Source organism: Protopterus annectens, chromosome 6.part1 (genome assembly GCF_019279795.1).
Source record: "Protopterus annectens isolate FY-2018-M chromosome 6.part1, PAN1.0, whole genome shotgun sequence".
Taxonomy (NCBI): domain Eukaryota; kingdom Metazoa; phylum Chordata; order Ceratodontiformes; family Protopteridae; genus Protopterus; species Protopterus annectens.
In genome coordinates, this window is record NC_056738.1 from 94,707,830 (window position 1) to 94,731,267 (window position 23,438).

The 23,438-nt window shown below is 40.0% G+C and overlaps 1 protein-coding gene across 4 annotated transcripts in view; it reads left to right on the forward strand.

The window, feature by feature from the left end:
* Positions 1 to 23,438, forward strand: part of DYNC1I2 (dynein cytoplasmic 1 intermediate chain 2) — a 1,851,236-nt gene that overhangs the window by 981,513 nt on the left and 846,285 nt on the right. For all 4 annotated transcript variants that reach the window (XM_044075529.1, XM_044075531.1, XM_044075530.1 and 1 more), the window contains one exon: positions 13,983 to 14,072. In XM_044075529.1, coding sequence (XP_043931464.1) covers positions 13,983 to 14,072 — 90 coding nt within the window. The remainder of the gene's footprint in view (positions 1 to 13,982; positions 14,073 to 23,438) is intronic.

Below are 23,438 nucleotides of genomic sequence, written 5' to 3' on the forward strand. Positions count from 1 at the left end.
GCCAGCTTCCAAAGCTTTCAGGGCACCTTCCACATGTCCAAACCATTAGTCAGCTTTAGCTGAGCTGACTAAAAGTGTGGTTTGGGCACTAAGCCCTTAAGAGCTTTCCTGCTGCTGAAGTGAGCATTCCTCTGCATGCTTTTGAGGATCAGTGTTTGGCTAATGTTGTTCCGTTTCCCAGGCAGGTAAAGTTCCCTTTGGGGAAAAAAAACTTCCAATTTACTTTTTATGAGAGAAAATACAAAACTTTTTGTTTTTAATGACTGTCATGTGACTGTTGCACACTTAAATGAGAGCATTATTTATGTATTTATTTACCTTTGTGGTAAAAAGTTCTTAAAACTAATTTTAAACTATTTTGTCTGTGGTAAAAGTTGTGGTCTGATGTTGTCAGTTTTCATTAATTCCTGAACAAGTGGGTTTAGATCTGACCTCTGGATCTGACTTGGCCGCTTTTAACAGCTCATGAATACTGAAAAGCTCTCAAGCTTCCTCCCTTAGCCTTAATGCTCTAGTCGTCCATCATACCTCAGATTTTGTTTGCCACCTTTGCGTACAGACGTGGTCGCTGTTAGCTCTCAAGCATTAGTGTTCTTTGTGAGTAAAGTAGGATATTTACATTTTATAACCCTTTTTTTTATTCTCTGTAATATATTCCTCCGTTATCCTTCCTACACTTATTGGTGTAATTTAACTACCTCGGAGCTGACAGCTTCTAATAACCAATCTACATCATCGGATCCAACACACTAGGAGCCTAAGAAGCTTCATAGGACCCGATATAGGTTCATAGGTTCAGAGGTAGGTACTAGGCTGTCTGCCCGAGGGCATTTATAAGCCAAGCCAGTGTGTGTCGGCTTTCGCCTCCCCATTGATTAATTAATTGATCCTCTTTCAAGCAGAGCCAGTGAAGTGATCCCAGGGGTGTATTTTCTATTACCCATCCACTCGTCAATGTTTCTCTTGAAGAGTGCTATTGAGGGGCTCTGCCTGATGTAATTTGGAATTTTGTTCCAAAGCATGGGGACTCTCTGTGACAGGAATCTATCCCTCCAGCATGTTCTATTTATTGTTGTGGTGAGGTTTAGCTCACTAGAGCGTGTGGCTCCCAGTGACTTGGATTTCTTTCGGTGGAGCATGTCCATCAATTCTTAGTTGGACATGGCTTTGTAAGTCAGGCAGAGATCACTTCTGAGTAAGCGATATGCCACTGAGTACAGCCGAAGTTTTTCAGTCGGGCTGCATAGGACATATGTTTGAGACCAGTAATTCTCTTGGTGAGGTACTTCTGTGGTCTTTCCAGCTGTTGGAAGTGTCTTGTGAGGTACATCCTAAATGGGGCATTGTACTCTATGATGGGTCTAATGAGTGATGAGTAGAGGGGCACTATAACCTCTTTATTTCTAGATGCGAACCCTTTAGTAATTAGATAGATGGGCCACATAGAAGGATTTCCTAACTACTTTGGCAATATGATTGTCAAAGGAGAGTTTACTATGTACCTGGGTGCCCAGATCTCTTATTACCTCTTCAGTATTAAGGGGGCTGCCACCTATGTGGTAATTCGTGGTTTTGTTTTACCTAAATGGGATGACTATGCATTTTTTGGCATTTAGCTTGAGGACATGACTTTGACACCAGGTGTCTGTCTCAGTAAGGCCCTTTTGGAGGATGTCCATGTCAGCCGGAGAGTCAGTTATGGCTCCCAGTTTGCAGTCATCGGCAAACTTGGTTAGCCATAGTCCTCCTGTGTTTGCCTGTATTTCTGAGAAGTATATGCCGATCAGTAGGGGTTCCAACTCATAACTAGGTTAGCAACAACCGGGGCCATTTTAACACCCATAGCTACTCCTTTGAGTGGGCGAAATATTTTTTCTTGGAACATAAAAATGTATTTTCTAAAATAATCAACAATAATTATATTGTATTAATCTTTGTATTATCAAAATCTGTGAACTTACTTGAATATAACCTAACACATTCAATGCCCACTTCTTCTTTAAATGTTTATAATGACACTAAGTCAATTGTAACTAATACAGTTTCTGAACCAGAAGTATATATTTTTAATTAAATCCAAGCACAACCATGAATCTCCCAAATAAAAAATCAGAATGTTGTACCACAGAGTTTAAAATAGAATCTAGAAAAAACACGTTTGTTTCAGTTTTGCTATTATGTACAACCACTATCAGCCTAAAAGGTGGATGCTTGGTGATTTTGTGAATTATGGGAATTACAGAAATTCTACCTATTTTAGGGTGATCATTTTCCAGAAGTTTATAGACAGAGAAGCCCGTATAACCCTGACATAGAAGGTCAAACAGACTTTTGTTTACTTTTTTAGAATAATCAAGATTTTACTACTTTGAAACAACTACTGTCTGCTAAAACATCAACCATACAAGAATTATATATGTCAAAATGTGTCAGGACTAGCTATTTCCCTTAAAAGCTTGCATAAACGTAAGGGTATCTAATTTTTGTAAGTCATATTAATTGGATCTCTCCTGAATAGTTAAGTTAAACTTTTTTGTATATAGGTTTGTCTTTCAACAGTTTTGTAAAGTCCCTTTCACAGGCATCATAAAATACACCCAGCGTACTGAGCAGCGCAGGGTTATAAGTTCTTCTTTTGCAAATGACATCAAATTTGCCATTAGTAAAACATTTAATATCTTGCAAAATATAATGCAAATTCAATTTTCTAACATATAATTTACATTGATCAGCAGTTGGACTAAGTTGTAATTTTTCACTGAAATGAAAGGGGAAAAAACTTTTAACACTTAAAGTGAAATTAATTTAAATTAATAGAACTTAAGTTGAAAATAGAACCACAACCCATTAGGTCCTCCTACTTTTCCCTCCATCTCTGCACCTCTTCTTGCTCTGAGATGTGGAATATGTTCTCCAATCCACATTTTGCTATTCAGCTGTTTAGATGAACTGATAAAATGGCGGCAATCAGAGGATGAAATGAAGAAAAGGCTGGCTGAGTATGAGGCTTCTCAAGAAGAACTGTTTAAAAAAATAGCATTAAAAGGCAGAACACACAGTGGAAACCTGATATTTTATGCTGTACCACAGAGGCTGGAAGAAACTGATTGACTTTATTCCATTAAAGCACAAGTAAGCAACTGGACTGGTGTTCGACAGCAGGATTTGTTACATGAAAAGGCACATCAAGTATATGCTTGAATCTGGCCATGAGAAAGCATCCAAGACCTATAGAAGGAAAGATGCAGTCATATCAGCAGGCTGTGGCAGAAAGGAAAATTATTAAAAATTCTAAACAGCAGTGTTTGTGGAAAATGACTATTCACTGTACACCAGGCGAAAGAGAAGCAAATTTATCTCATCAATCAAGGAATATCGAGAGGTAGGTGTGAGATTCAAGTTGCTTTATCCAGCTGTCTTCAGAATATTTTTTTAAATGGAGGATCAAATACATTTTTGGATGCAGAACCATCTAAGGAGGAAATACATTTTATCCAACAAACAGTGAGCCAACAAGCAGAAGAGAACTATGCTTCTCATTCTTCTGACAATAAAGCTCATAGAAACTTTGCTAATTAAACATTTTCCATTGTTCCAAAGGAAAATGCTTGAGAGAGATAAAACAGCACAGGAGTTGACTAGAAGAATCAGGTATACCTTGGACTTGAACCAGAGTATGGTGTTGGAAAATGGAGCTGATCAGGAAGACCAGCAATACTGAAATTTGTGAATAAATGGGAGACTATAAACCATCTGGCACATGTATGAAATAATGGCTTTGAAAGAAAAACTGGGTGAGAAGGACTGAAATTTTGAAATTTTGCTCATTTTGTTAAACTTGTGAGTGAATTGTAAATCATATACTCCATTTTGTCATTAATGTTTATAAGAGCTCTAAAGGCAGAGGGGAGTAACTGTAAGTAAAACCATGTCTGTTCCTATTAGTAACTGTATAAAACATTTCATGATACAAAAGCAGTTTTTATAGAATGCAGTCACAGGTATTTTAAGTGGGAGAGTCTTCATTGGCTGTTGTATATATTAAAGATGTTAAAGTAATCGAGTAGTTTTTCTTAGTTGTAAGGAACATAGGCTTTATACTATAACAAGAAGAGAAAGGACAGAAGCAAGTTTAAGTTACTATAATGATGTGATCTTCAGCTGCTAAGTAGGAGCTGTGTAAAGATGTAGTTATTGTATTATATATTATATGTAAAATTAAGGTAATGATTTCCCATGTTTTTACAAAGATGGTTGTATAGATTAATGTCCTAGGCTTAAGCTATAAGCAAGTTTTTTTTAACATAAGCAAATAAGCCAAATGATGACATGAAAAATGCTGTTCTTGCATCTACAAGATATTAGCTTTTTTCCACTAACAAATGCTATCCATGGGGGATGAAAAGTCCACAGCTCAAGGCAGTTGGCCAGGGGAATTCAGTACATTGTGTTCTGAATGAAATTTACAAATATTCCTTCATGCATCTGCAAAGATTTGAGTACTTTTACATGGACAGGTGCCTGCAGGTGCAAGCATTTAGTCTTGATAGTTCTGAGCATTCTGGAAATGTAGAATTTAACAGTACAATGGCAAGCAGTTCCATGAAACATGGTTCGAAATTATGGGAAGTGAATAAGAGGTAGTAGCCTTCACAGCAGCTTTAATCCGTGAATGCATTTAATAGAAAATTGTACAAATTAGTTTTATTTAAAAGTTACTAGTACACTTTTTCTTGGTGCTAAACTTTAATGCTTTCTGAAAGTATGCAAGCTGGTTTTTACATCTGGGAGAGGAATAGAGATGACATGAGAAGAGAGAGCAATTAGTGTAAGTGGGAACACAGTCTGTAATGTGATTTAGCTTTGGTAATCTTCATTTTAGATTAAGTAATGTCTCTGGGTGTAGCTGTCTGTTTGTGAAAGTTGTTTGCATTTGGAGGGTTACACTTTGTTTGCTGAAAATGTATATAGCTTTGAGTATGTGTTTAAGTTAATTGGGGGTGGGGTGTTCTGAAAATGTATTTTTTTTTTTAAGAGTTTCAATAAAGCAAATAATCTTGAAAAATATGACAGGTTCAAATGGAGATGAGAAGACCGAACTGTATAAAAGATCAACCTGTCAAACATTAGTGTGTGTATGTAAGACAAAGGTTAGAAGTACACATTCAAAAAACTGTCATGTGTAATAGATGGGAACAATAGCTACTCAGTCTGTACCATCTTGGAATGCAGATGGCCTTACAGGTATAGATAGAGGAAAGAATTTTGAATTACATTAAGAAATGCAAAGTGCTACAGGAGACTCATTTGGAAAGAAGTGAGCATGTGAATTTAACAGATTTCAAGATGGTTATTCAGCAGAATATCTGGTATAAAGGAAAAGGGGAATAATGCAATGGATTGCTAGAGTAAGCTCCAATTGTGATAGAAGAGGGAAAAAGATAGTGGTTAATTTGTGATAGTAAGGGACTATTGACAAGGGAGGAGGATTATGCTGGCATGCATTTATATTCCACCAAAAACTGCTATTATGGAGCTTACATTTTTGAGAAACAATTTGCTCTTTGCAGGAACTGTTACTTGTAGGTGGGAACAGCAACTTGATTTGCCGTAGTGATGATGTATTAGGGGGACATAGAAAGGAAGTACAAGAAAAGCTGGTATATTTCTGAAAGAATATATGAAAATGTTTAGTATGGAAGAAGTTAATTCAGTAGTAGGAACTTGGGCAGAAGTTGTATGTTATTCTCCAAGTTACAATAACTGAGCTAGACTGTATAGAAATTATATTTTACAGGAGTATGTTAATTAAAAAAACTTCAACACATATCCATCAACTGTTTCATATCATGCACTGATAAAAACTAAGATAAAAATGTAGGGTAATGAGGGAAATATTAGACTAGTGCTTTCCTATCCTCCTTTTAAAAAATAGGAATTCATGAAATGGGTAGTGGAAGTTATTCTAGAGTTATTAGAGGAGGTAGGCATTTCTTAAGGAGGGATACCTAGTGAGTGGGATAAAATAATGACATTTAAAACAGGTTAATATTAAAAGAGAAAGATATGATTATAAGCAACAAGGGTCTAAGAAGGGTTAAAGTATTACAGAGTAAGGGGAGCCTCACAGAATAAGGTGAGGAGCATCTGCAGAGTGATAGAGAGAAAATAAGGGGGTATTATGATAGTATGCATGAGTTTAGAAAGGTTGTTGTTAAGCAACTGTCTTGGATAACAACTCCAGTGCACAAAAAAACTTTTAGCACAATGACTTGGGCAACAGAAAGTAGAAAGGGTTGTCACCAAACTTAGAGAGCCTATGACAACATAAATAACCATGATCCTATAGAAGTTTTTAGAGATATTTCAGAAATTTTATTAAAATTTGTATAAAGCAGAGCAATGTGGAACTAAGAAAGAGCACAAATGGAAATATTTATGGAAAATGTAATTATGCCAAGGTAAGAGGAAGATGAGGCTCAAAAATAATAGTTCACCATTTTTATCTCATTATTTCCTCTGTTACGTATAATCAATCTGCAGAGACGTCTCTAGGAACAGGTGGCATTCCTGTGGAAGGTTGGAGATTAGGAGGGAAGAAAGTGATAGAAATCTGGATATTTTTTGTTTGATAGTATTTTAAAAGGAGAGGAAGCATTAACATATTGGAAGAAAGCTGTGGTGGTTGTATTATCCAAAGAGGGTAAAGACCCTTTAGATCCAGCTTTATGTAGACCGATTTTAATTTTAAACTGTGATTATTAAGTGTTTGTCTATATTTGTTAAAAAAAAATTGCAAAGGTATTGACAAAATTGATAGCTATAGATCAATGTGGTTTTGCGGAGAAAAACATTTAACACCATTAACAGAACACTGATGATCCAGAGGGAAGCAGTATGTAAGAAAATACCACTGCTGTTGGTGGGTCTTGTTGCTGAGAAAGCATTTGACAGAGTAAACTAGGAGTTTATGAGCAGGGCAGTGGAAGCATTTGCATTCACTGATACAGTAGTAAGGTGAATTAGGAGGATATATAAAGGAGTGGTGCAAGAATTAAAGTGGGAGGGTTCCTCTCCAATATTTTTATTTTATTTTATTTTACATTTGTTGACCGGGATAGTCCGACTGGATGCATGTCCATTTTCAGCGGAGGCCCGGGGAGAAAAGCTCCACAGAGTAAAAAATACAACATTAATTACATACAGATACATACAGATAATACACAGTTACAGGGACAATATTTTTTTTTTTTTTTGGTTTAGATACATTTGTCAGCAGAGTGAATTAGATACAACTCAAAATGCAATAATATTTCTATAAGTTGTTACAGGATCCTTACTGTTATAGTATGCAGTCAAGCAGGGAGGAGCTTGATTTCTATAGAAACCAGAGGAGGTAGGATCTAAGGACGTTGGTTGATAATTATTTGAGACTTTGAAAAGGAAGAGTAGGATCTAGTAGGTACAGAGGAGTGGGTATAGTATGGGTCAAGGAGAGTTAATCAGGGTTAATACATGGGCAAAGCCAATGAGACTTAAAATATAGCTTAAGATTATTTTTGAATTGACAAAGGGAGGTGGAAAGTCTTAGGTTATTAGGGAGGGAATTCCAAACCTTCCCTATGGAATTGGCAAAGAGAGCTTCACCACCCAAGTTGTTGGCTTTGATGGTTTGAACCAGAAATCTATTAGCGAAGACAGCTAAGATTGGAGTAGGGAATCAGTATTTCACTCAGTGAAGGGGTTTTTTCAGGTTGTTTGATTATTTTAAATGCTTCAGTGAGTTGGTTCATTTTAAGAAGATTGGGTAGTTCAAGCCAGTCAAGTTTCCTTAGATTATGACAATGATGAGTTCTATGGGGAGCACTTATTACAAATCTGGCAATGTGATTATAGGCAACAGAGAGTTTCTTGATCTCATTTTTATTGAGGAAGGAAAGGACAGGAGAGGCATACAGTAAGTTAGAGGAGATGTGTGCGTGCAATAGTGAGTTTGGCAGTAGGGGTTAGGAAGTTTTTGATTCTATACAAGGATCCGAGTTTCTTATTTACTGTTTTATGGTTTGACTGATATGGTTGTCAAATCTAAGCTTATTATCAATAGTGACCCCTAACAGTTTAGTGTTGGTATCAGGCTCAATTTTGGTACCATTTGTAGATTGGACGAAGAAGGTATTGTTATTAGATAGTGGAGAAAGTTGAACTGGTGGAGGCCCTGAGGAGGGAAGAAATATTAGTAATTTGTTTTTTTTTTGATTTAGGAGGAGTTTCCGTGCTGCGAGCCATTTTTCTACTGCAGTAAAGGAGTGTTGGGTGACTACTTGTAGATCAGAGAGAGAGACTGCAGAGCAAATCAGGGTGGAGTCATCTGCATATTGGATACAGGTGGCTTTAGGGATAACAGTGTGGAGTTCATTTATGAATACAGAAAAGAGGAGGGGACCTAGTATGGAGCCCTGAGGGACTCCTATGGTATTAGGCAGCAAGTGAGATAGCTTATTTTGTTGTTAACAACAATAAGTAAGTGTTTGAACTGAGGGAACAGACAGGGATGTGTCTCTCTCCCCTTTCATTGCTTTGTATTGACAGCTTTTGGCAATGAAAATAAAGGACTCAAAGTCAAAGATGTAGTTGATATGGTGATCAAGAAAAGTTGTCTTTATTTGTAGACGATATTATTTTGTCCTTGATAAATTCAGAAAATGACATTTTAATGTTGTGGGACGTTTTGAGACAGTTTCAAGTCTTTTGGGGATATAAATTGTTTATTTTATTTTAAATATGTTAACTGGGGTAGAGCACTGATCCCTTTGGACCCATTTCAGTCTCAGTCTGGGGAAAACAATAGATACATGACATTTTATACAGAGAGAATGGCAGAATACAATATATACATGTTGTATACAAAGTGACTGTCATAGTTAGTTTGTGGGTATAATGGAAACAAATTATTTTATATGCAATGACTGAAAAAACAGTATATACATGCATTAAGTATAGCGTGGCTTCAGAGTTGGCATGCTGAAAGAATCACAATCTAAAAAGTCAGGGCAATGTATGAAGGGAATTAAGAGGGTAAGCTGTATGATCGAGACACAGCAGTTGCATTTCCTAGAGTCTTGAAATGTGCTTTTATTTCTCAACAGAAAGTCGAGTAAGAGAAATGGTCTTTAAGAAAAGAAAGGAGACGTTTGGGACCAAGGACTGAGAAAGCATGGTCTGTGCACTGAAGCGTAGTTTAGGGGGTTTTGAGGAGATAACATGAGTGTTTAAGACATCTTTGTCCTACTCTTCACAAATTACTTCCCCTCTGGGATATGGATCCCCGGAAGAAGCCTCTGCAGAACCTGACTCCCCTGTGGAAGACCTTACCTTTGGGGACACAGTCAACCTTATGAAAGAGCATTTTAAGTGGGATTGCTCAGACATGTCTGAGGCCCAAAAAAGATTACATGACTTTATCCAGATGGAATCTCCTAACCCGGCTCCTATTCCACCTGTCCAGCCTGCCTTCTTGGTTGCTTTTGCTGCAGCATGCTTGAACCCAGATTCCCAGCCACCTGCCCCTAGAAGAGCAGACAGATTATACATGGTACCTGATGCAGAGACATTCCTATTCAAGTTCTCCCAAGCAGACCCTGCTACTATTTCTGTTGCTACTGATAGGGCTACCAAACTTCTCCCAACTACTACTGTCCTACCTGCAGATAAAGACAGCAAGGCCATGGAGAGGTGCGGTAAGAAGATTTATACTTCTTCTACCCTGGCCTTTAAGGCTACAAACTCTTGGGTGCACCCTTGGATCACTCTGCCCTTTTTGGCACACCTTCACCAGGCACTATAAATTGGACCACATTGCCAGGGCAGGATTTGCTAGGGGTAGCCTGCATGGGTTCCTGGAATCCTCATCCAGACCATGTCCCAACCACCAGTGAGCTTTTATTATCATCCACTAGTGAATACTACAACATTGGAATAGAAAGACATAGGAAAGTTGTGTAAAATCTTACCATAACCATAGATGCCCTTCTCTTCCATGTTGCAGTATTCCTTCCCTCCCACCATCCCCCTCTTATCCTTGCATCTTATCCTTGCACTTGCTCTCCTCGGCTTCTGTACAGGCTAGGCCATCAGGACTGGCTCCTTCTGGGACTTCCTTAGTTTTGAGGGACGGTACACGCAGATGTCACATTTATGGCCCACATACCTGCCAAGACGTCAGACGTCCGACACACCTTCTGGGACTGGAAAAGCTTTGGAAACCTGGCCGGACAGGCTAATCAGAAGAAGGGTAACTCACCAGTGAATATTGCAACATGAAAGAGAAGGACATCTATGGTTATGGTAAGATTTTACACAACTTTACTATTTTTGAGAGACTGGGTAAGAAGGTTTACACTTCGTCCAACTTAGCTATTAGAGCCATTAATTACCAGACACACATGTCCAGATCTTCTTTGACTTTGCTTTCTCAAGCATCTCTGGCCTTGGACCAGCTACCCGAATCGAAGGTTTGTTCTCTTTTGTCTGCATCTTCTCAGGTAGCTAGACATTCAATTGTGCAGCTATGATGTTGTGGAGGCATCTTCCAGGGCTGCAGCTTCCGCATCTGTCCTTAGAAGACATTCTTTGTTGAGGCTTCAGTCTTTACCTGATAACATAAAGGCCAAGTTATTTGATGCTTCTCTAGATAAGTCTCTACTTTTTGGTTCAGCTACTGCAGAACTCTTTAAAAAAATCTCTGTAGGAAAAAGGTAAAGAAGTCCAAGATTTGAAACACTTGCTTGTCTCACCAGTTCCCAAATTCCATAGGAGTTTTTCTGTGAAGATGTCGTTTAAGAGGTCTGCTAGGTCTTCCTCTGCTTCTACTTCTGGTACTAGGTCTAAAAAGTCTTCTAGGAGACCTCTTGTGTCAAAATTTGTTGCTCCTGTCCCTCCATGTTATCACCACTTTCAGGCCAGATACAGCTCTCTTTGACATTCACTCTCTTCTTCCAAGTCACACACCTCTCTCTTTACCTTTCTGTTTCTTTTCCAGCCTGGGTGGAGATCACTTAGGACTCCTTGGTTCTTTCTGTCATCCAAAGAGGATACTTTGACTTAGAAGACTCTCCCTCCTTCCCTGGGGATTCCTCAACCCCCTTCTTGTCAATGTCATCTGTTCCCTCAGCTATTAGCTCACCTTCTTTCTCAAGGCACCATTCAGACTGTTCCTCTAGAACAAAGAGGAAAAGGGTTTTACTTCAGAATGTTTCTAGTTCCAAGAAAGGATGGTCCTTGGAGACCCAGTCGAGATCTTTTCCACTTAAACACTTTCCTTTTGAATGTTGTCACTGCACACACTTTTTCTCCTGATCTGTCCTCAGTCCATCATTTCTTCTCTGGATCTCAAAGATGCTTACCTGCATATTCCCATTCACCCTCAGTACAGGAAATTCTTATCTTTCTTGGTGGGTTCTTTGCACTTTTTCTGCCTTGCCCTTTGGTCTTTCCACTGCCCCAAGGGTTATTCACAAATTATCCAGCCATTGCCTTTCTGAGGGTTCAAGTTTTCCCCAATTTAGACAGTCTTCTTTTTCTGACCAACAATTTGGATCAGTTGAAACAAAACCTTGTCCAAGCCTTTTTGTTTTTTCTTCAAGGCTTAGGATTTACAATAAATTCCAAAAAATCCAGTCTGACACCATCTCAGGATTTCATTTTCTTTGGGTGCAGGTTCAGGACAGATCTGATGATGATTTACCTCCCTACAGACAAGGTTTTCTCTCTTTTATAACCTTCATGGAGAGTTTTCTGCCTCTTCCTTTTATTTTGGTCAGGGAATTGCTGAGACTTCGATTCATGGCCTCCACGATTCCCATGCTGCCTTTTTGCAAAGCTACACATGAGGAAGTTTCTATGGTTTCTAAAGACAACATGGTCTCAGCATGCTCATCCTTGAGATTTCTTGGTCCCTCTTCTCCCTTGCCGGAAAACAGAGCTCCATTGGTTGATTCAGCAGCTGTCTCAGAATCCAGGTCTTCCTCTTCTTCCACCCCAACCTTCACAACAGCTTTTCACAGACGCCTCAGACAGAGGTTGGGGAGCAACCTTTGCTTACAGGAGGGTTCTGGGTCTTTGGTCCCCTTCAAAGCAGAGAGAGCACACTAACATCAGAGAGATGAGGGCTCTGATTCTGGCCTTGCAAACCTTTCATCCTCTTTCCTTACCAGGTCCGCTGAAGATATTTACAGACAATACCATTGTCCTCTGGTACACACACACAAGCAAAGACAACAAATCATGCCTTCTTTGCCGGTTAGCCCTCAAGGCATGGGAATTGGCAGTCCAGTACAAAGTAACCCTGCAAGTTGTGTACCTACCTCAGCTTAGAACTCAATGGTGGACACATTAAGCAGATCATTGACACATTCTCTTTTGTGGATGCTCCACAGGGATGTGTTCTTGGATGTGGTTCACTGGTGGGGTACACCACATTCCACATCTGGACCTCATTGCCTCCCCTCTAAACAACTTCCTCTCTTTTGTGCCAGGGTTCCTTACCCTCTGTCTTGGAAAGTGGACACCCTCTCTTTCTCATAGAAGGGGATGTTTATGCATCCCCCCTTCCCTCTCATTCAAAATGTCCTGTTGAAAGTGGTCAAATTGGGAACAGTGATATAAGCCAACTGGAACTTATTGGGAACAGTGATATAAGCCAACTGGAATTAGCACCTCCCCTCAGCATGGGACATCCGTCTTTCCTGTAATGCCATCAAGGTCCCAATCTGCTAGTTAAACCTGGTTGCCCGTGTCATAGGCAGGGCTTTATCTCTCTATACTGTGGTGCAAATTTTAGTACTTTAGTGGTTGTCATTCAGTATTGTGACAAGAGGAAATATGGAAAAGGAGAATGAAACCTCCAGATAAAGCCTCCCAAGCCTATATATAGTTAGTTTTCACGTGAATGTTGCTTATCAGCTGCAGAAGTATCGTATAATGGTGTTTCTGCATGACATCTAAGATGCATAGGATATCTGTAGTGGTACTGCGCTTTTTGAAGTAGCGGAAGTTATATTAATATTTGTGATTTTATATTAATTTTACTGTCTTCAAAGCAAATGAGCAAGCACTTTCTGAGATCAGCTGGTCAGTTAAGAGCTTTTATTAACCACTGGATTAATTATGTATAATGCTATGTGTTGCATTTAATTACTGTTATAAATCGAGATGAAAGAGTACTTGAGTAGTAATTTTGGTTGCCTGTAGTTCTCTACAAATGAGGTAGGTAAAGTTCAGTTTGAAATTAAGGTTTTAAACGTGACAGGGTATTTGGCAGAATGCTAAGAGATGGCTGTGCAGTCACTGACACTGAACAAGATTTGAGTAGTTTTGAAATGTTATCAGCTGAAAATATATGACTGTATGTAAGAGAGTAGAGCTGTAGCCACAGTTACTTAACTCATACCATTTGGAATGACCTTTGCAGTAATATCAGTCAAGTACATATTAAAAATTCTTTGCTGATGTGGATATTCTTATTAAAATGTATAGTGGAAAATATTGTTAGAAAAAGCTGCATATTTGTAATCTGGTTACTAAACTGCAGATGATGTAGTACACACAACTGCATGTACTTTTCACAAGACTTTCTCATTCTGGTAGTTTTCATGTCATGTTTGGTGACAAGTTTTATTTATTTTAACTTTATATTTACTTTTAGTTTCCATTCCATTGTGTGTTTTTTAATTTTTTTAAGTATAGTTCTTTTTAAAACTAATACCACTAGTCAATCAGTGGTTAAATTGATGTATCTGTCATACTAGAGACAAGCCTAGTTTTATTTATTTTAGATGTTTCCATCAGTTTAGACTAGTTGTGCTATTTATTTGCTTATTTTAAACAGGCATGATTTTGCATTTTGCAGTGAATTGTTATTGACTTGGCAGGAAAACCTGGAATATTTAAGACTAACAAGAAAAAATGTTTTGTTTTTTCAATAGAAGAAGATGAAGAGGAGGAAACTGTAACCGTAAAGGCAGTCACCTCATCTGAAGAAGAGCAACCCGTTAATAAGGAAGATGAAAAAGAAGGTACATTCTGTAGTGTTTAAAATGTGGTGCATTCTACTTGCATATTATTACACATATATATGCAGTACAATCAATACACTTACTGGACTAAGTACGAAGTCATGATAAATCTAAATGATGATCATATTTATCACTGCTGCAGTAGCCTAACTATGTAGGTTATATGCTGCAAAGGATATAGCAGCCGGCCAGCTTCCAAAATTCAAGGTACCTCTCACACACCCAAACTGTCAGGCAGCTCGGATTTAGCTGACTAAAAGACAAGTTTGAGAACCATTCCATTTAGAGCTTTCCTGCTGCCTGTGTTGCCCTTTGCTGGGCAGAGAAGTTTCCTTTGGGAGGAAAACTTCCATTTTTTTAGTTTTGTTGCAGTTTTATTTATTTCCTCTTCAGGAAAGTTATTTTAAAACTAGGAGTGCTATGTTTTAATGGAATGTCTCCAGACTGTAACTTTTAAACGGAGTGCTCATTTTTTTCTGTCCGTTTAAAAGTGGTGTAAATTAACTGGAAACATTTTTACTGTGGAGAAATTATGTTTATTTTGTGGAGCTAGCATAGTATTTTAAAGTGGGTTTTTTAGTGTGTTTTTCTGTCAAAAAAGTAACTGTTGTGGACTGGTGGTATTTAACAGCAATTGCTGCTTGTCTTCCATGGGAAAGAAGAGGCATTATTTTTGGCTTGACCATGGAACAAGTTACTGGTCCAAAGGTTGGTCCTTTTTTCAGCCTCAAAAAGAAAAAAAAAGCAAACAGCCTTTGCCACCACATTAGGCTAGAAATGTGCCTCAGACGCAAGTTGGTGATTCTGTTGTAGCCCTTTGTTGTACCTCAGACCACTCATTATTTACCCTGGATCTGTTTGATGCAACACCTATAGGCACTATGGACCGGGGGTTAGCCATGTCCTATGCAGCTGTTGGGGTTCCCTCAGTGGGCAGGGTGGGCAAGGGAGAGCCACTCTTGTTGGTTGTGGGAGAGGGAGCAGAGAAGATTTCCCTGTTGTGTCCAAATGCTGTAGCCATCCCTGGGGAAGCTGCTGCTGCCATTAGTAAACATGGTAGGTCCCATTTTTCACATCAAAATAAACAGAAAACCAACCATGTATCTACTCCTCCTCAATTTTCTTTGGTTATACTATTTTACTGGGTCTGGCTCAGGGTTTAATTCAGGCTATTGATCCTTCTTGTAAAGCAGTTTCTGGTAAAAGAAACAGAGGATTCCCCTTCCTGGAGAAATTCAAGGTTCTGAATCTGAACAGTAGGATGCAGAAATGGATACAAGGTTTTTCTTCTGACTTCTGATTCAAACTCTGACTATTTATGTAATGTGCCAGTGTGTTTTCAGTGGGAGAGCATTGCGGTTTTTCAGTCCCTCAGAAAATGTGGTAAGTTGCTGCAGAAGGATTTTCCAGAACCTACACCCATTCCTCCTGTTCTGTCTGTTTTAGAGGATGTGTATGTTACTGCCTGCCATTTTCCTAATAGTCAGCCATCTGCCACTAAAAAGATAGGATGTATAAATTTCCTCAGTCATTTAAATTTTATCCACCATTCCCATTCCCGACCCAGCAGCTATAGCTTTAGTTGATCCCACTGCTGCTAAGCACTTAACTAATTTCAGCCCTACTCTCTCTGATAAGGAGGGGGAATTGTTGATAGGTATGGGGAAAAGTGTATACTTTTGTAATTTCGATCTTCAGAATTTTGAATTTTCAAGCTCGTGTGTTAAAACTTGTTCTGACAAATTGTGAAAGTAGGAGTGTGAAAGTAGGAATGTTTTATTTTCAGTTACTTCTTGTGAGGAAAAAACTGCTTTAAATTACTTGGTTTCTTTTATTGCACAGGTCACTACTCATTGTTTGCATTGTGTGTATGACTCTGTTGATGCTTCTTCCAGGGCTATGGCCACTGGCACTTTTTAAGGTTTGCATGGCTACATTGATTCTCAGAACTTTCCAGATGATGTTAAAAATGAGATTTTAAATTCTCCATTGGATAGAAGTTTAATGTTTGGCTCCTCTGCTGCAGGGGTGAGTAAAAGTGCGATGAAAAGAGCAAGCTGATCTGAGGAAGCTGCAAGATTTTTCAGCCCTCCTTTTCCAAACTGTACAAGGGGTTTTCTATCTCCCCATCCAGTTTTGGCAAAAAACAGAATAAACAGTCTCAACAGAATTCGGGTAAAGAGACATTTAAGAAGAAATGGCAAGGAGATTCCAAAAAGAAGTCTCCCCAAGCCAGCGATAGTTCAACAAGTCTGAATGACTGACAACAGACCCTATGATCAGCTCACTCCTGGGCCCCTTTTTTCTTCCAAAAAGTCTGAATCTCCATTTTTCTCTTTGGCAACAGATTGTTTCAGACAAATGGGTTCTGAAAATCATTCATCATGGTTACAGATGGTAGTGAGAGGAAATTCTTCCTTTCCAGGGGGTCATTCCTCATCCTCCAGATCAGACTGTTTTGTTTCCAGCTGTCCTTCATCACATGCTGTTGCAAGTAGCCATAGAATCAGTTTGTTCTTCCTATGTGAGGAGAGGTTTTTATTCAAGGATTTCCCCTAATGCCAAGCTTGGAGGCCAGTTCTACACCTTTCTTTCGTAAACCTGTTTGTGATAGTGATCAAATTCAAAATGATGTCACTACACAACTTGTTACCTTCTCCTCCTCTTTCAAGTTTCCTGGTTACAGTAGGCTTAAAAGATGTGTATCGCATCCATATTCATCTAGACTTCAGATGGTTCTTAAAGTTTTTGTGTCTGGATCACATTATCAGATGTTCTTTGTGTTTCACTGTTGCAGTCATTACCGTTGGGTAATCTGCTGGCAGGTTGCCCTCAGTCAGCCTGATTAACAAAGTCTTGGGTCCTGCGTCGGTTGCTGTTCCTTCTTCCATGACGTCAGGTCGTCAATAGTATAAAACATGCAGCCGATGCCATTACATCAGTCTTTCTTGCCGTGCGATGCCCGAAGCAGAAGCAGTTTGCAAGTGCCGGTCGGCCGACTCCTGAAATTTATGTTTTCGAGTTTCAGAACCGAAGTCTTCAACTAAAAGCTAAGTACCTCGTTGGGGAAACTTTTTCTTGCTCCTTATCAATGTCCGTAAAAGTTAATAATTGCATTACTTGTGGGAAGCAAATACCTCATAAAGGTTTTCATTTATACTGTATTCCTTGCGTAGGCCCTGACCACGACGTACCTTGCTGTCAGTTTTGTGCTTTATTTAATCTGCACACTATCCGTCGTTGGTACATTTTTGCTTCTAAATATTTTGGTTCTCAGTTTAATTATCCAGAAATGACGTTGGTTAGCCATCCGACTACCAGAATACCAAAAAAACACAAAGAAAAAGACATAGACAGGCCGTTGAGGTTCAAAACTGCCGACGACGCTTCTCCTTAGCCAGTCGGCAGTACGCCGGTACTCAGCAAGGCGCTTTCGCAGCCCCTGATACCCACTACTTCTGATTCACAGGCCTCTACTGAGACCCATTTGGAGTCTGGTATGCCACGAGATGCTTCACCTATGGAACCCGTGGATATCTCTACCTTGGATGGGTCCGGAGCTGCTGTGCAGGCACCGGCTTCTGAGGGTGTATTCAGGCCTACAGACTTGCATATTAAACCGACTCCACCTTCAATACTAAGGCCTAAATCTCGATCTATGTCTAAAAAAATGACGTCCAGGCCACATGTTCAGACCCCTATACCTAAAAAACAAATGATCAAAATGGCTGAAGATTTAATTACTCTAATCAGGGGTAGTCAACCCCCCCTTCTGAGAGGCCTAGGACTGAACTTGACTATGAATCTTCTGAACAGGACTCTGTTTCTTCTGACTCTTCTAATGACCTGGATTTGTCCATATCTACTTATGAGGATTCTGATGCAGAGGATTCCATTCCCTCTGCTTCTCCCCCTGAGGATTTTTCTTTTGGGGAAACTTTACATACCTTAAGGGAGCATTTCCACTGGGAAAGTCAGGAATTTTCTGAATCCAAAAAGAGGCTTGGGGATTTCCTTCTTCTTCCTCAGCATAGGCCTTTGGCTATACCTCCTGTTCTAGACATTGTTGATGTGTTTTCGGAATCCAGTATGGCCCCTGTTTCCCTGCCTCCGGCCCCTAGTAAACCAGACTGATACTACAGGTTTCCTGAGTCCCACAAATTCCTTTTCAAAAATCCTGTTGCGGACCCGGAAACCATTTCTCAGGGGCCAAGGACATTAAGGCTTCTACTGCTAAAAATCCTACCCCTCTGATAGACTCCAGGGCGCTGGATAGATGGGGTAAAAAGGTTTGTACTTCTGCAACCTTGGCAATCAGGGCTGTAAACTGTCAATTTCATATGCTAAAATATCAACAGCATATCATGGGACTACTTAAACAGAAAATGATGTTGATTTCTGACTGTGTGGAAAATAAAGATTTACAGGATTTATTGCATTCAGCTGAACAAGTTGGAAAACATACTTTGCAATGTGGTTTTGATTCTTTAGAGGCCTCTTGCAGGGCTGCTCTTACTTGGTCTGTGCTTAGAAGGCATGCTTGGCTTAAGGAGCAATCTCTGCTTGATCATGTTAAAGCAAAACTGTTGGATGCTCCTTTGCATCAGGACCGTCTGTTTGGCAATTAGGCTGAAGAAGTTCTAAAAAAGAATGAAGATAAAGCTAAATCTATGCAAACTGTGAAAGATTTCTTACAAGTACAACATCCAAGATTTAGCAGGCACTGGCCTACTAAGAACTGGTCCTTTCCAGCTCCTTCCAGATTCACTCAAGCCAAACCCAGACACTCCAAAAGCACCAGGTTTCAGTCCCAAGGGACTCTCAGAACTAAGCAATGGGGTGCTTCCACTTCCAAATCTGGAAAAAACAAGACACCACCCTATGGTAAACAGTCTCAATGACTTTCCTTTTAAAATTACCAAGCACTTACCAGTCAGCCGCCCCTTTGGGGGGAAAACTGGCTCTTCATGCAAAAAACTGGCAACTTATAACCCAGTATAAATGGGTTTTAAATATAGTGTGCCAGGGATACAGATTTCATTTCCACACATTGCCAACTCCAAACGGGTGGCCAGACCTGCCCCCAAATCAGTGGACAGAGGCTCAGAAACAAGTACTTTCCCTCCTAAACATGGGGGCTATTCAACCAGTACCAGAAGAGAAAAAGAGGCAAGGTTTCTATTCCAGACTTTTCCTGGTACCCAGAAAAGACAAATCATGGCGTCCAATTCTGGACCTGTCTACTCTAAACACCTTTCTGGACATTCCAAAATTCAAGATGTTGACTCTTCACCAGTTACTTCCTATGCTAGGCAAGGATGCCTAGTTGGCAACTCTAGATTTAAAAGAGGCTTACCTGCATATCCCAATCAGGGAATCTTGCAGAAGATACCTACGCTTCAAAGCAGGCTACTTGCATTATAAGTTCTCTGCACTACCTTTTGGCTTGTCTACTGCACCCAAGGTATTCACAAAATGCCTGGCTCCAGTAATTGCATTTTGCAGGCAAAGAAATATTCAGATATATATCCATACCTGGACGATTGTCTAATTCAGGCAGAAAACCAGGCCATATTTTTGTAAAAAGGGTTCTAACTTGTCTAGGGTACACCATAAATGAAAAGAAATCACAACTGGTACCCTCTCAAAAAATTACATTCCTGGGTGCAAGCTTGAAATACAGCTGCCCAGATGGCTTTCCTTACACCAGAAAAGCAAATTCATTTGGTGACTTACTTCAAACAGGTGGCCACAAAAACCCTGCTATCTGCAAGACAAATACTGCAAGCCTTGGGGTTCATGGCCTCCTGCATTCTTCTAATTCCATAAGGAAACTTCAGTGGTATTTAAAATGTTAATGGAGTCAACATTGTCACAGCCTGGAAACAATGATTCGTATCATACCTTGCCTATGCCTGGAGTTCCTATGGTGGGCAGAGGCCTGCCACCAGAACAAGGGACTGCCATTCACACCACCCCCTGCCACCCAAACCCTAACTACAGACACATCAGACTATGCATGGGGGGCTCATCTGGCAGGGAAGTGCATTCAGGGCAAATGGAGCCTTTATATATCAATCAAAAAGAAATGCTAGCTGTACAGAATGCTCTGACAGCCTTCAAGGACTAACTTCATCCAGGACAACTAATGGTAAAGACAGACAACACCACGGTTATATGGTACATAAACAAGCAGGGGGGTACACATTCCTACCCCCTCTGCAGACTAGCCATGGCATTGTGGAACACGGCCTTGAGCTACCAAGTGCAGCTACAAGCTCAATTCCTTCCAGGAAAGCTGAATATTCTGGCAGACGAACTAAGCAGAAATCTCATGGACCCACACGAATCGAAACTGGAACCATGGATTTTCAATATGTTGACAAGCAAATGGGGATGCCCAGACATAGATCTTTTTGCTTCACCCTGTAACTACCAGTTGAACAAATTTTGCACAAGAACTCCTCAAGAAAAAGCCTGGAAGGTGGATGCTCTGTCCTTCAGCTGGGAAAACCCAGCCTATGCCTTCCCCCCTCTGCCTCTGCTCTCCAAAGTTCTGCTAAAAGTCAAACAGGATAAACAAAAAATGATTTTGATTGCTCCAGACTGGCCACGCCAACACTGGTACCCACTCTTGCGCAGTGTGTCACAAATTTCTCCATGGCACCTGCCTCAGACACCGACCTTACTAACTCAGCAGGAGAACCTAATCCTGCACCCTCAGCTCGCAACATTGATTCTTGCAGCTTGGCTAATCACTTAAATTCCCCCTTGGCATCCCTCAGCAAACCTGTAATGGATGTCATTTTGGAGATGAGAAGACTTATTACTAGAAAACCTTATGCTGACAAATGGAAAAGATTCTGTGCCTGGAATCAGTCTCAAGGGAAGAGCACAGCAGCGCCCAATTTACTTCAGATTTTGCAATACTCAACTGAGATGCTTCAAGGGCCTGTCTTTTTCCTCCATTAAAATCCATGCCTCAGCCATGTCAGCTCATTACAATACAGAACCTCCCCTCTTCTCTCATCCTCTGCTCAGGCAGTACCTCAGATGGGCCAAGAACTTGAGACCACTCAGGAGAGCTCCAACCCCTGCCTGGGACCTTAACTTTGTATTGGAGAAACTCACTCTGCCTCCTTTCGAGCCAGCTGCTACTGCAGACTTAAAATTTCTTTCTTGGAAAACAGCCTTCCTTTTAGCAATCACTTCCGCTAGAGGGATATCTGAATTACAGGCCCTTATGGCAGTGGAGCCTTTCATCATCTTTCACGCAGACAAGGTGTCACTCAGGACCAATCCATCCTTCATTCCCAAGGTGGTATCTAGTGTGGCTCTTAATCAGTCCATTCATTTGCCAACTTTCTTTCCCAATCCACAGAACAAGGGGGAGCGGATTCTGCATTCATTGGATGTACACAGACAACTTAGATTCTACTTGGACAGGACTAAAACTCGAAGAAAATCGAACTGCTGGTAGCATTTGCTGCAGGGGCAGAGGGAAATGCTATTTCAAAACATACCATTTCTAAATGGATAAACCATTGCATTCATTTCTGCTATAAGCATCATGGAAAACCTATCCCCCAGGGAATCAGATCTCATTCCACCAGGGCTGCATCTACTTCTACAGCCTTCCTCAGAGAGGTTCCTACCAGGGATATTCTAGATGCTGCTACCTGGAGTTCAGTTCATACTTTCACCAAGCATTATCACTTACCAATTTTCTCCAAATCCAGATGTGGCTCTGCCACTGCTGTTTTGAAGGGCCTTATAGCTGGTCCTAATGCTGTATAAATCCTTCCTCCCAACCATAGCTTTGGGAATCTACCCAAATGTAATGACTGCAACAGTGAAACATGAAGAACATAGTACAGTTGTGTACACTTACCATAAATGTAGATGTTCGAGTGTATTCACTGTTGCAGTCCTGGTTACCCTCCCTCCAGCCCCCTGTTTTTCTCTTACTATGCCTCTACTTTCTTTTACTATGCTTAAAAGCCTTTTTGGTGTATTTGCTTTTGGTTGGAGGTATATTTTTGTGTTTTTAATTATATATATATATATATATATATATATATATATATATATATATATATATATATATATATATATATATACATATATATATATATATATATATATATATATATATATATATATATATATATATATATATATATATATATTTTTTTTTTTTGCTCCCCATTCGGGGGGCACCTGACATCTGGGGCAAGAAAAACTGATGTAATGGCGTCGACTGCATGTTTTATAGCCCTGATGAGCTGACGTCATAGAAGAAGGGACAGCAACCAACGCAGGACCCAAGACTTTGTTAATCAGGCCGACTGAGGGCAACCTGCCAGCTGATTACCCAAATGTAATGGCTGCAACAGTGAATACACTCGAACATCTACATTTATGGTAAGTGTACACAACTGTACTTTTTCTGACTTACCCTTCGGACTATCCACCACACCAGGATTATTCACAAAGTGTTTAGCAGCAGTGATAGCTCATTGCAGGCTAAAGGGTATCACATTTTCCATATTTAGACTTGTTTATCTTTGCAGAGTCTTTTTCAAAGTGTCAGGAATCTAAGTCTTGGGTGAAAGATCTCATACATGACCTGGGATTTCAAGAGAACATTTCAAAAGTCTTTCTTGATTCCCTTATATAGGATTGTGTTCCAGGGATGTAAACTAGACACCTCAGTTCAAAGAGCTTTTCTTCCAGAGGAAAAATAGATCTTTATTTAGATCTGTTTCTAAGGTTCTCCATTCAGACTTTGGTCACTGAGGGAATACCTCAGGACTTTAAGTTTCATGACATCTATGATTCCTTTGATACCCCTGGCAAGACTCCATTTGAGGAAGATATAGTGGTATCTGAAGTCTTTTTGGCGCCAGCATCAACATCCTTTATCTTTTCAAATGTCAGTGCTAGGGTCTGTCAGAAGAGAAGTCTTTTGATGGAGACAATAGATATCCTTAAATGCAGGTCTCTCCTTCTCCCTCCATGCTCCAAAGTAGTTAGTCACCACGGACTGTTAAAACTTGGCTTGAGGAGCAGTTTCAGGAGGGATTAAAGTGCAGGGGGTGTGGGAGACCAAGGAGCAGATGCAAGCACATAAATATCATAGGAAGTTGCTAGGATATTGGCCCTGAGGCTCTTATAAGCCTAGCCAAGAGTTTAGCCCATGTTGAGACAAGTCAGCACCCAAAGCCCCTGTCCAGCAGGGACACAGGTGGAATCCCAGGCGTGTATTTTCTGTTTCCCATCCAGTTATCATGGTTGTACTTAAAAAGGGATAATGAGGTACTGTACTTGACATGGAGAGGGAGTCTATTCCACAGCCTGTCTGTG